We start from the raw sequence: 14,560 nt of genomic DNA, 5'->3' as shown, positions 1-14,560 counted from the left end.
TAATTTGTGTGTAGTGTTGCGTTTAGATGTGCATACGTGTGTGTGTGTGTGTGTGTGTGTTGCGTAGTCTAGAGTGTAGTAAAGTGTGTTGTGGTGTGTGTGTTTGTGTGTGTGTGTGTGTGTGTGTGGTGGGGGGAGAAACCGGTTGAACAGGTAAAGCGGAGAGGCTGGGTCGGGTTTGTTGTCACCGTTATTTCCAGGCGCATGCGCGCTGCCACCTGTTTCCTCCTGAAATGTGTACCTGCGCTTCAATCAACGTTTGGAATTCACTGCGTTGTGACTCGAGCGAGCGGATCGGAATATTTGCTACATTGTTTTATTTTGGCTTGGGGATCAAACCGGTGTTTAGATAACTGATCCAAACACATTGAGTTAAAGGGAACAACTTGGAACCTGGAAGTTACGGAAGAGAAGGCAAGGCGCGTAAAAGTGGACTAATGGTGGGAGACGCCACAGGAACCTGTAGGTACAAAAGTTTGTACAGGTAGTACAGAGAAGGCAGAACAAACAAAAATCTATATCTGATAAAGAACAAACTACTTACTTGAATCAGGCCTTCAGCTACACAGAATTGTATTTGAAATTCGATTGATTTTCAGCAGTATAGGACACTACAGCGATAGTGTTACTACAATAGAGAGCCAGAGAAAGATAGCGGAGTGCCACCTGGAAAACAGTCAGCATGCCGAGAGCATTCCTGGTGAAAAAGCCCAATGTTTCTCCTGGAAAAAGAAGTTGGAGCGATCTACCCGATGATGAACGAGGAGACGTCTACATCCCAGGTAAAGGGGCACGATTATTCGATTATTATTATGTTTTAATAGAAGCCAGTCCGAATAACGGTCAATAGGAATTGCAGGACTGACCCAAGTTCACAAATTCGCCTTGTAATCACTGAGATATCTTAACGAAACTGCTATAATTTACAAATTATTTAGACAAACTGTGGACGCTATTCGTTTAGCAAATTTATTGGCCTTTTTAAATTACGATTATGATGTGTATCATCTATAATGTAATATAATTCAATTTTATAATGTAATGCCTATGCACAATTTACCTAGTTTAATGGGTATCCCATATATAAATCTAATAATACGCTTTTTTGTTTGTTTTTATTTACACTAAGGTGCCGTTACAACCTATTTAGTTGACCTTCAGTCCCATCTAACTTCCTTATACACACAGCGTAATATTCATTGCAACATATTGCGTTTAGTGTTAGCCATACAAACGGTACATTCAGAAAAGCTTTTTAATCCACCTTAACCCTAAAGATAAGTTAAGCCGGGGTGGGGTGTCTCATTAAAAACCTGCATATGCTAGGCTATAAAAGGAGTTGGTGGTTTGCAAACAAAAAGCATAAGTTTCAGAACAATCGATTAAGAACAATGTTTTTTTTTTAACAGTCATTTAGGAAAGCAGACAGCATGGGCTATCGGATTTCTTAATGATTCACCTATAACGGAATCACCGCCATAAACATACAACCCTCTGTTCCTTTTTGGGAATTTATCACTTTAAACAATTACTTTAATAATTTACCAAATCCTACTGGATTTGAGACTGCAGTGAAAAGACAATTCTAGAAGTCAAATGTTTCTAGGCTTAACAAAAAAACTTCCATTGGCATTTTATCGTTTTAACAATTTCAATACATTACATATAGCCGAGTCATAGCTTTTCAGTAAACAACGCAAATTAATGTATTACACCATTCACAGCATACACATAAACATTAACCATAATAAAGCTATAAAATTAATTAGCTAATACATAGTACGGATAACTATATTATTTATCTCTGTATAAGAGAGAGAGATAATTTATTTTAAACTGTAACATTAAATTAGCAAAATTAACAAAATATAGGGTTGGTACTGCATGTTTGCTTGAGTCTACTGTTTTACCTGAACTTTTTCGATTTGTTTAGGATTAATTCACTAGACTTTGTTCACTGGTGAAACTGCAAACATCGAAACTAATTCATTGTTATTCCAACAGGTTTATGCGGTATGTAAAGTTGTTGTACCTGTTCTTCTAAATTACCATTACTGACAGTTATGTAGTTTCATTTAAAACAAATGCCCAGGCTTAAGATAGTCTAGCTTACTAAAGTAATTCATTCTAATCCTAACAGGCTCATTAAATACTATAGCCTTAATTTTGTTTGTGATTTAAAAAGTTATATTTCCAATTATTATGAAATGAATGAATTAAATTCAGATAAAATAGCTGTAATTTGTTTGATAAGGGAAACAACAGGCAGGGTTTAGGGCACTATTTTGTGGTGCATGGCGGTGAGTTAATGAACAGTGAGAGAAATAACGGACTGGCCTCAGTGCTGCTGCTGTTCCCGCTACACCCTTAGCAAACATAGCCCAGAGTAAACTCAGCTCAGTGGGTTAGGCTTACCCTTTACCTCGCTCACTGATAACTCTACTCCGTACTTAACTGCTTTTACTTATCAACAGAACACGCACAATGTTTAGGTTTATTCTTTAGTCGTAGTCGGACTGAGCAAATCTAGCTCACCTTTTATACTTTCTCAGACGGAACTGAACCTGGATGCGTGACGTCACGCGCCCGGTGTCACAGTGCGAGATAAGAATCAACCACAATCAACCAAATTATAACACATCAAAAAGAAAGTAACATTAGACACTGGACAAACTACAATTCACTGTTATTCGATTACCTGAGTCCAGTTTAAAACACAAGAAATCCTGGTTCCCTACTGAACAAAGTATGTACAGTGCAACAACACCTTAGAGACCAAGCTGCACTTCTTACAAGAGAGTCCAAAATACAATCACATTTGGAAATTCTACCTAAAAACATTTTAAAACTTTTATTCTAAATTCCACAACCTCACCAACAATGAGAAATTAACCATAACGTTAAGAGCAAAGAAAAGCAGCACTGAGGCTGCACATTATATATTTGTCTGCAGCAGTCTAAAAGACAGTGATACATCCAAACGCAGACAGACAGACAGACAGACAGATCATGCTAATAATACTGCCTTGTACACGTTTTCATTCTTTTCTATAGGCCTGCAAATGGGCTTATATGTATTTTATATACTGGCTTAAATACTGGCCTATTAAAAAAATAGATCTGATGCATATTAAAAATGTATACGTCATTGGCATAGCAATAGTTTCAAACTAAAAAGACAGATCACAAAACCTGCTAGGCTATTATTTGTGATTATAATGAACCAGTTAATTTAACTGGCCATATAACTTTTCATAAAAATATGTATATAACTTTATGTATAATAAATACATACATTATTAATACACAATTAAGTATAGATCAGGGTAAAAACAGTCAGTTGCTCACTAAAGCAAATTAAAGTAGCCTAAAAGTTTAAATAAATAAACTGAGAATAAATACATCTACAGATCAACTTAAGGACCAGACTGCTCACAGTAAAAGTGAATAAATAAAATGTAGACAACATTAGCTTTTTACAAAGTCTAATTTTCATACTGTCTGGTCTTAAATTTGAATACCTGAAAATGGGACTTTGTTTTGTTAGGCAAAAAAGCTAATTGTAAAGTAGTCCACTCAATTTAAGCCTACCATGCTAATTCCAATAAAAACATTTCCCTTGCCTTTAAAATATACAGAAATACTAAACCATAAAATAAACAGGTCATGTGTTAAGTTTATAGCTGTAGGCCTGTTTATTGCCTAAGCTGTTCTACATTAACTATGAATACGGTAAGGTAATAAATAATAAGAAGCTCTAAAATATCATTATGACAGTATGGCAAGAATTGATTTCAATAAAGCTTTTAAAATACGTACAATAAACAACTGCAAATAAATAAAAAATTAATTCAGATGAGAGCTAAACTAGAGTTAAATACATAAAACAAAACAATGTTTGACTTGGATGGAGGCACTCAAACAATACTGCAGAGAGGAACACAGACCAAAAGCAGCCATACTCTTATCTGACAGACTTTTGCATTGTAGTTCAATTCCTAGAATAAGATTTGTAATATAACCAGCATAAGGCTTTCATGATGACTGATTAGGGGGTTTTAAATAGGCTTATAGGTAAACATTACAATATTAGAGAACATGATACGGTACAGGACATATGTTTGCAGCCTATGTATTGTGTTGTATGTATGCGTGTATAAAAAGAGATCATAAGCCTGTGTCTCTAGCTTGGCTGGTCAGACTGGTAATGCTGTAACAGGAGTGGCTGACTTCAGCCCAGGACAATACAGTTACACATGCACCTGCCTTCCACCCATCCTGAAGGCACAACTGTCCCTAGTTTCCTGAAAGCCCCAACATTTACTTTTCAATTATCCACGTATTCTTTACAGAAACTTCAAACATTTTAATGGTTTTGTATTATGCAAATACAGATGTATTTAGTTAAAAGATTAGTTTATTCAGAACTAAAAGACTAAGATCTAATTTTACTTATTTAAACTGTTTTGAATTAACATCTACATGTGTGTTATTTTTCTTCATCAGTCTCAGCGTACCCTCCAGTTCTGAGAGATGAGACAGAAGCCAGTACTGCTGAAGTAGCCCTGTGCCTGTCCACTCATAAAGAACACAACCGATGTGCACAAAAATACATGCAGGAGCCTTACACTATGGTTTCTAAAGCTGAATTGCCCTCCTGTACTGCTCTCGGGCAGCAGCACAATTCAGAAATCGAGCGCATCCGAAGTTCACAGAGCAGCACATACGTTCGCTCTAAAATCAAGGTGAGGAGCTCTCTGGAAATTTGCCTTTGATCAAGTTTCTATTTTGATTGCTGGCTCAAACTGGTTAGCCTGCATGGTTTCAGTGTTAATTACACACCTATTTTATTTTGGGCATGAACTCTTGTTTGTGGAGTTGTTCCAGTCAATTGTTCACTAGGCACACCTGTCTCATACTTACACCCACTACTCATCAGTCTTACTTATCATGTAAGTATTTTAGGTATAATTATTGACTATAGACCATTTGTTGCTAGGCACTGTTTGTCAGCTGACCTGTATCCATTCATCAGTGGAGAGGGGCCACCTTAGGACCACCAGTGATCACACATTATTTGGATAGTGGACCATTTTTAGCTGTGACTTAGACAAGTAGACTAGAAGTTCATATATAGCTGGTCCAAATGTATCAAAAACACTGTGTGCATATATTTTTTAAATGTGGTGTGCTTTCTTCAGGCGCATTAAGCTGGTTAAGAACTTCTGTACCTGATATAACTTGCTATAATGTCACTACTAGGTTAGTTTTTCCATTATTGGAAAGTGTATGAATGCTGACAAATTGTGCAAAGCAACAGGTGGGCAACAGTAAATAAAAAAGTGCAAGATGGGTGACAAATTATTAAAAATAAAAAAATAAAACAACATATCTGAGCTACTGTTTGCTACTGTAAGACTCATTCTAAACAAATTCAGTGAGCCTTGGCATAGATTACAAGTTACACCATTTTAAAATGTGTAAACCTTTTAAGTGAGGGAAAAATTCGTTTGATTAGGTGATCAGTCTTATCTCACTAAGGGGACAAATGGCCCCAGACAAAGATCCCCCCAAGAGCATTACAGAGCCACTGGATTCCCTTACTGTATAGTCAAGCAAGCTTGTACCATTCTCATATGCTACACTTCATAACTAAGCCCCCACAATCTGCACCTTAATAATAAACCCTCTATTAAATTTACTTAGATCTTTTAAACTTGACACAGTTTTTATAAAAAATCAGCTAGAATTGCTCAGCATTTTATACATGCCACAGTAATTGGTTCAATGTTAACTGACCGTTATGAAGACATCTGCACTTCACTCATTTAGGGGAAAACAGTTTTCAGAATTTCAGGCAACTTAGACATGTTTAAAAAAACACACAGACAATTTCTTCTGTTTTCAAACTTCTTTCCTTTTTTATATTTACAGGTAACAACAGGCGAACTTCCCACTGAATTTATCATTCCAAGTATGTCTTTTGAGCCTGCTGTTACCATGGCTGACCCAAGCCCCACAACAAGCGGTGGGACATCGTTAGCACCTGTACAGGGTGGAAACTACATATGTAGTGTTTGCCAGAAAGTGTTTCAGTACCAACGCATGCTTAACAGGCATCTTAAATGCCACAGTGATCAAAAAAGGCATCTGTGCAATTTCTGCGGCAAGGGCTTCAACGATACCTTCGATCTCAAGAGGCATGTCCGCACGCATACAGGTATGAGAACATAAAATATTTTGCTGGCCAAGTTATTTGTCTGTCAGGTCAAACAAGTTTAAAAAGTAGGGATCAGGTTTAATACACAAGGGTGTGTAATATTGTCAGCTTATCTATAAAGTTACAGTTTCAGATTGCCCTGCCTCCTAATCTGAGACTCTAGGCCAAAGCTCACAGTGTACACAGACTTTTTAACATACCTTTTTTCCGTCATGCTTTTCCAGGCGTTCGCCCATATAAATGCAGCTTGTGTGAGAAGGCCTTTACCCAACGCTGCTCTCTGGAATCGCACATGAAGAAGATCCACGCTGTGACACAGCAGTACGCCTACAAGGAACGCCGCACCAAGCTCTACGTCTGTGAAGACTGTGGCCACACCGCCGCAACCCAAGATGCATTGCTGCGCCACATCCATAATCAGCATCCAAACAGTGCCTTTTTGCGGGCCAAGGGGGTACGTAGACAGTCAGGTTCAGCAAGTGTCAGTGGGCAGGAGGAAAACTCTCTGCCTGGCTCTCCTTTATCACTGAACAGTGATGACACAACAGGGTCAGGGGGAAGGTAGAAAGATTTAAAAATTTAAATTAGCTTTGCTTAATATAGTCATCATATTACAAACTTTTTTTATTTGATGAAGTCACTTTCGGCAGACACAATTTAATCCAATTCTCTCAATCTTGAATGTAGTATATAAATAGTGCATAAAGTTGTGGTGTCAGTCTGATCTATAATTCGAAGAAATAATTTTTTTAGTTTGATTTGGATCAAAGCAGAAAAAACATACATTTCCTCTATTGAATCAACAATCCTACCTAAAAAATCTATGTATAGCAGCTTTAATGTTAACAGGATACAGTTCCAGCACACAACATTTTCCATTTAATTTTCCTGTTTTATCCTGGTCAGGGTTGAAGTGGGTCCTAAAGGTTGTAGCCAAATATGTCTGTATGTAGACGCCCAACCAGCCAGTAGCACCTAGGGGATTTGAGCCCGGAATCCTAGCAGTTGACGGCTGGCATGATTTACCACTGCACCACCCAAGCGCCTTCGCACACTCCATAAACCAGTAATTTGCAGTTAGATTCTAAAATCAATTATTGTCTACACTTCTACTGTAGATTAGAATTGGTTCTTCGCTTTGAAGTCAGTAGTTGCCAAAGTGTCCTTATAATTATGCACTAGTTCAGTTTACATTAAGACATCTTGTCATTTTAATAGAGGTAAAAAACACTATTTGATGAAATAGCAATAAATCATCATGTTTTCTCAGGGGTAATACGCAACAAAAAGCAGAGGTTGTGTTTAAAAAAAATGAAATTATTGTTAAATAATAGTGCCTTGCTTTTTCTAGTTCTTTGTCTTTATGCACGTTGTTGATGAATTGGGAATGAATGTGCTGGTGCTGTTTGTAATATAAAATAATGTGTACATAAAGAAATGTGTATTTATTACGATGATTTAAATGTTTTTTTTGGTGGAGTGTACCATTTATTCTCAGTTGTTTTTTTTACGTGACTATTAACATATTTTTTTCTGGATGAATTATGGACATAGTTCATTTTTTGAGGCCTCAAAAATCATGGGTTGGGATCTGTGTTTACTGTAATTACTGTTTGAATTATTAACGGTAACAATGTTGCACTCTAATTAGAGAAATAGAGGCACTGAAGTAAAGTATAGCATTTTACTACTTAAGGTTTGAATGTGCTTTTTATTATAATAAATTAATTTTATGGTACATGTATTGAACTTCATATGAAAATTATTTTATTCCCAGGAGTATGTAAGTAAGGTGGCTGTGTTTACAAGTTATCCTAGTAAATAATATTTTAAACAGGTCCCAGAGTGAACATGAGTAAAGTGTATGTATGCAGAGTGTGAGTGAGTAAGTCAGTGGGTGGAAATTGGGTGATCATGCAGGATTCCAGATCTTTGTTTGGTCTTGTTGGAGGAATTCAGCAGCAGCCTCATTATAGGGTTTCGATGTCTTAACGGTACAGGGCTACTGACGTTAGATCCGTTATGTTGCTTAACTCTTACTTCATTCGGATTATAAACACAAAACTCAGCCATGTAATGTGATATATGTAGCTTCTCACTAACCTACTGCAGTGTGTAATGGATTAGTACATCGGTCTAAAACTAGGAAGTACTTGGTAGTTTTATTGTGAACAAAGGTTTACCTGCGCTCCACCTCCTGCAGTAATGATTCAGTACAAATTGTTATTATACTATCACACCAGTAAGTGGCGCTGCTTCTATTTACTGACGAATTACTGCATAGCGTCGCAACACCAAACACATTGCTTTGTACTTGGTTGCCAGACCCGTGTTTTTACTGCTGAACAGTGCTACAAAACAAACAAACAAAAAAAGTTGCAAAGAGAAAGAGTGACTGTAAATAATAATAATAATAATAATAATAGAATTTTATTTATAAGCGCCTTTCAGGTCACCCAAGGACACTGTACAATACAAATATGATCAAAAACAAAACAAATGACAGCCAATAAGGTACATTATAACAGATTAATACAGGGAACACAGAACAGCACAACAGGCCAGAGAATCAAGTATAAAAGGAAATAAAATAAAATAAGAACTTTAAAATAAAATAGAAAAAAAAAGATTAAGAGACCAGGAATAAAAAGAGCACCGGGGTTAAGATAAGAACTATAAACTATGGAACGCAGTCCTAAAAAGATAAGTTTTCAAGTGCTTCTTAAAAACAGATAGTGATGAGCTTATGCGCAGGGAAAGTGGCAAAGAGTTCCATAATTTAGGACCTGCCACACTAATAAAGATTATATTTGCATGTTTCATATGGGTTGCAAAGTTTAACTTTTAAAATATATTATAAATTGATTTAAAATTCCTTTTTTGTATTAACGTTAACACATTGACATGTTAAATAGCATTTGCATTGTGGTCATTAGTTGAATTAGGTGTTGAGTAGGAAAAACTTGAAACTCTGATCGTCAGTTAGTCTTTAGTAATAATGTTGAGAGACCCAGTCGTTACATTAACACAACCTATAAATACTACCCTCCAAACTAACTGAAATAAAGTAAATTAACTAGCTGTATAATCAGCATAGCCTTTTTATAGTGCTATAAAACTTAAAAGTCTACCCTCTGTAATTGTGCTCTTGCAAATTTCACACAACAAATGATTTGTTTTAGTAAAAACCTTATGTTACCCCTAAAATGTAATAGCCTTCTTGGTTAATCACTTAACCAGTTCACCAATTTAATTGGTAACTTATTAAACATAGCCTGGTTTGACTTCAGACTGTCCTGTAGAATATATATCCCAATCATTTTGAACCTTACCATTAAAAACAAGCTTAAAGTTGCAGCAGTGACTTTCAAAAACAGTGCAGAATAGTGCAAAAGAAGCAAACATCTCTTTACTCCCAGAGATCTCTCAGAATGCACCACATTTTGAAACTTAAGGTTGATAACCTGCAGTAGCAGAAGACCAAAACGTCCTTGTAAGCCAAGAACAAAAATACAATGGCCACAGACTAGAGGTGGGCGGATCGATCCAAAAATCGATAATATCGATACCAACGCTGGTATTGATATTGAGCAATACTCGTGTAAAAAGATCGATACTCAAGCTTTTTTTCTCTCCCGCACGCACTGACTGCTGCGCATGCGCATTCATCAAAGTCTCTCTGTCTGTAAGAGTAGCGCTGCAGTGTCACACAGCACGGAGCCCAAATATACAATCATGTTTGCACTATAACAATTTAGATATTTCCTCTGTTTTGTCCCACTAGACAAGCTGATCTAGATTTTTCTTTAATAAGTCACATATTTAATGCGCTCATTCCACATTAGTTGCTGGAACATTCAGGGTCTCCACTCTTCAATCTTCAGAGGGAAAAGTAGAGATCCTGACTTTCTAAAGAACATTGAGGATGTAGACATCCTTATTTTAACAGAAACATGGTGCCGTAAAGACACTCCTACCCACTGTCCCTCAGGATACTGTGAGATTATGATACCCTCACTCAAATTAAACACAGTCCACCGTGGACGAGATTCTGGAGGAATTTTAGTGTGGTATAGAACAGGCCTAGCCAACCACATCTCAATGGTAAAATTAGGGAAATCACATTGTTGGCTGAAACTCCATAAAAATATTTGGTCGGCAACAAACATATACCTTTGTGCTGTCTACACTCCTCCAATAGAATCCCCATATTACGATGAGGAGTACCTAAACAACCTCCAAACAGAAATTACTCACTTTCAGACCCAGAGTAATGTACTGTTATGTGTTAATGCTCGAACAGGAACTGAGCCTGATTATATAGATCCACAGGGCAACAAACATGTGTTTGGCCAAGGCCTCCCGTACCCCACACCTAACCTCAAAAATAGAAACAACCTCGACAGCACTGTAAACACAGTTGGTAAAGAGTTAGTGCATCTCTGCCGAGCCTTAGGCCTGTACATACTTAATGGCAGGACCAGAGGGGACTCCATGGGGAGATTCACATATTGTTCAAATCTGGGAGCTAGTGTAGTTGATTATGCAATCACCGACTTGGAACCCAGCACTATTAATGCATTCACTGTCAGGCAGCAATCTCCCCTATCAGACCATAACCAAATTAATGTATATCTTAAAATGTCAAACCAACCAAATCAGACCACAGCAGAGCCCAGTAAAATGTACCCGCTTCACAGGACCTTCAGATGGGCCCTGGACAGCCACAAAAACTTCACACATGCACTAAATTCATTTGTTATATCTAACAAAATTGATAACTTTAATAACACCACCTTTGAAAAAAACAAAAGCAATGTTAATCGCGCTGTCAAAGAAATCATCAGTATTTTCCAAAAAGCAGCAAATATGGCCGACCTCCAAAGGAAAAAAAGGAAAACAAAACAATTGGAGAACGAGAAATGGTTTGACCAAGAATGCAGAACTCTCCGAAAGGAATTAAGAAAACTATCAAACCTAAAACACAGACAGCCAGATGATCCAGATCTGAGAAGGAAATATTGTGAATGCCTAAAGCAATATAAAAAATCAGTTCAAGTGAAAAAAATAAACCATACAAACAAAACACTCAGAGAAATTGAAGACTCAATTCAACAAAATCAGTTCTGGGAAATGTGGAATAGTTTAGGCACAACCAAAACACAGGACCTACCTATAGAAAATGGAGAAATTTGGAAAACACATTTTGAACATCTTTACCAAGAAATCCCCCCAAATTGTCTAAATACCAACTATGAAGTGATCAAACGTAAATTACATCTACTAGAAAGTTCCATAAAAGACAATCAAAATCCCCTTGATTATCCTATAACACAAGAAGAATTGGCTCAACAACTTAAATCTTTAAAATCTAAAAAAGCCAGTGGCCCGGACAGCATCAGAACAGAAATGCTTAAAAGCAGCACTCCTGAGCTGCAGAGGGCAGTGCTCAAACTATTTAACTTGGTCCTGAGCTCAGGATGTTTTCCTGACATCTGGTGCCAAGGACTTATTACCCCAATCCATAAGAGTGGAAACAAATTGGACCCTAACAATTTCAGAGGCATCTGTGTGAGCAGTAATCTGGGGAAAGTGTTTAATAGCATCTTAAACAACAGAATTCTCTCTTTCCTTAATGAACACAATGTCCTGAACAAAAATCAAATCGGCTTCCTACCAAACCACAGAACCACTGACCATATCTACACTCTCCACACCCTGATTAACAAACATGTACATCAATCCAAAAATGGAAAAATCTTTGCCTGTTTTGTAGATTTTAAGAAGGCATTCGATTCTATTTGGCACGAAGGGCTGTATTACACTCTCCTACAGAGTGGAATCGGGGGTAAAGTGTATGATATAATCAAATCAATGTATTCGAGTAACAAATGTGCTGTAAGAATTGGCGACAAACATACAGAATTCTTCACTCAGAAAAGAGGAGTGAAACAGGGCTGCAGTCTGAGTCCAACACTGTTTAATATCTATATAAATGAATTAGCGGTGCAGCTGGAACAGTCTGCAGCCCCCAGACTCACTCTGCAGGATGGGGAAGTAAAATTCCTGCTCTATGCAGACGACCTGGTGCTGCTGTCCCCCAGCGCACAGGGGCTACAGCAGCACCTGGACCTGCTGGAGCAGTACTGCCAGAACTGGGCCCTATCAGTAAATCTAAAAAAAAGAAACATTATGATCTTCCAAAAAAAACCTAGATGTCAGGAACACAGGCACTTGTTTACCCTGGGCAACACTGCCCTGGAGCACACAATGCAGTACACTTACCTTGGTCTCATCATTACTGCATCTGGGAGTTTCAGCATGGCAGTGAATGCACTAAAAGAAAAAGCTCGTAGAGCCCTGTACACAATCAGGAAAAGATTCTACAACATTGTCATTCCCACCTCAATTTGGAGTAAATTATTTGATAGCGTGATCCAGCCCATTGCACTGTACGGAAGTGAAGTATGGGGTCCACTCAATTTTCACAGTTATATTAAATGGGACAAACATCCAACAGAAACCCTGCACGCTGAATTCTGTAGAATGATTTTAAAAGTCCAGAGAAAAACACCAACCATCGCCTGCAGGGCAGAATTAGGCCGATTTCCTCTAATTATAAACATAGAAAAAAGATCTCTAAATTTCTGGATACACCTAAAGTCAAGTCCCAAAGAGTCACTACAGTTTAAAGCACTTCAGTGCCAGGAACTGACCCCTGAAAAGAGTGACCTCAGCCAGCTGGCCCTGAGACTCTCTGACCCCCAAACAGGCCTCACCACAGATAACAGCACTGTCCAACAGCTCATAGCAAATAGTAAGAACAGATATCTAGAACACTGGGAGAACCAAATCCAGTCTCACAGCAGACTAGTATGCTTTCGGGAAGTAAAAAGTGAGTACAAACTAGAACCGTATCTCACAGCAGTCAGAGATCCACAGCAGCGACGGATCCTGACCAAGTACCGACTCAGTAACCACAGTCTGGCCATCGAGACGGGCAGATACAAAAAGTCCTGGCTGCCCAGAGAGGAGAGACTGTGTGTTCACTGTGAGAGTGGAGAGGTGGAGACAGAGATGCACTTCCTTCTTCACTGCCAAAAATTCAAAACAACACGAGAAAACTTCACCGAAAGATTTAAACAACAAATCCCAAATTACCAAACACTCACAGAATTGGAAAAATTAAAAAAAATTCTGGGAGAAGGGCACACTGCCCCCCTCGCCGCACAGTATGTGTCAGCGCTACACCGCCTGAGAGACAGTGGGTAACAGTTCTGTGTGTATATATACATTTGTGTAAAGTACAGGTATATACTGTCTGTATATCTTCCTGTAAATTTGCTCAAATACTTTTATTGTTTATTTTTATTTTATCTGTACTCACTTTTATTATTTATTGTTTTATTGTCATATATTGCTTCTTTTGTAATTCTGTTATTATCGTTGTAATGCTTTGGCAATATTGTATTTTTTTTTTACATTCATGCCAATAAAGCTACTTTGAATCTTGAATCTTGAATCTTGAATCTAAATCTAACGAGACACATTTAAGATATGTAGCATGCATGTGCATCTGCAGCAATTACGTAATTTCATCATGTTCTGTAAGTAAATGAAGAAATGGTAAAATTTTACTAGTATTCGTGGTGTTGTATTTTAAAAATCAATATGTAGAGTTGGACAGAGAAACATTTGGATTTCCATTGCAGTTTTGCTTGTGTTTATTAGATCTGGCAACCCTGTTTACAGCGCAGTGTTTTAAAAACATTGGCGCGGAGTGGTGACACAGAAGTGAGTATCTAATGATTCATTTTAGGTAAAGCGCACCATAAGAGAATAAACTTTAAACTTATGAAAGTGTAGTTTGAATAGCAATTGCAAATTAATTGTTATGTAGTTTAACATTTAACCTTAAGGTGATAAACTGTTTAACGTAATGCATGCTAGTTAGCTCATTAGCTATTTGTTTTTTGCAAGTGAGCTTGCAAATTTTCAGTAGGTTTTTTTCAATTCTAACAATTACAGTAGAATTATCGCTAACTTTTGCAATAAAACAGTTTAACGTTTACAAACGTTTGTGCTGTACTATTATTATTAACGTTTAAAAGATATAAACAGATATGAGACAGAAATAGCTGAAGTGACTAGATCCATATGTAATGGGGAGTCAGTGTAAACACGATTCACTGAATTATGACACACTGTTGGAGCTTTAGCAATATCTTGTTTACCACTACTAGCATTTCTATTCAGGTTTTAGGTTTATGTCGTTAATAGGTGTGTTTTACAATCCTTAATACAAAAACATGGCCTTTTCTGCTCATAGATCAGCCTGTG

General features: G+C 37.3%; 1 protein-coding gene across 1 annotated transcript; it reads left to right on the top strand.

The window, feature by feature from the left end:
• Window positions 1-682: 682 nt before the first annotated feature.
• On the top strand, window positions 683-6,785 carry ovol1a (ovo-like zinc finger 1a). Its single transcript, XM_062993244.1, has 4 exons — window positions 683-782; window positions 4,507-4,745; window positions 5,935-6,220; window positions 6,445-6,785. The coding sequence occupies exons 1-4, from the start codon at window positions 683-685 to the stop codon at window positions 6,783-6,785; spliced, it is 966 nt and encodes a 321-aa protein (XP_062849314.1).
• Window positions 6,786-14,560: the final 7,775 nt, after the last annotated feature.

The sequence above is a fragment of the Trichomycterus rosablanca genome, chromosome 4 (assembly GCF_030014385.1).
Source record: "Trichomycterus rosablanca isolate fTriRos1 chromosome 4, fTriRos1.hap1, whole genome shotgun sequence".
Classification (NCBI taxonomy): domain Eukaryota; kingdom Metazoa; phylum Chordata; class Actinopteri; order Siluriformes; family Trichomycteridae; genus Trichomycterus; species Trichomycterus rosablanca.
This window is presented reverse-complemented; position numbering and strand designations above follow the sequence as displayed.

Excerpts from the sequence above, each read along its gene's own strand:
- ovol1a (XM_062993244.1), top strand. The coding sequence starts at position 683 with ATGCCGAGAGCATTCCTGGTGAAAAAGCCCAATGTTTCTCCTGGAAAA. Across the intron at positions 783-4,506 it reads AGGAGACGTCTACATCCCAG|TCTCAGCGTACCCTCCAGTT; the intron begins GTAAAGGGGCAC and ends TTTCTTCATCAG. Across the intron at positions 4,746-5,934 it reads ACGTTCGCTCTAAAATCAAG|GTAACAACAGGCGAACTTCC; the intron begins GTGAGGAGCTCT and ends TTATATTTACAG.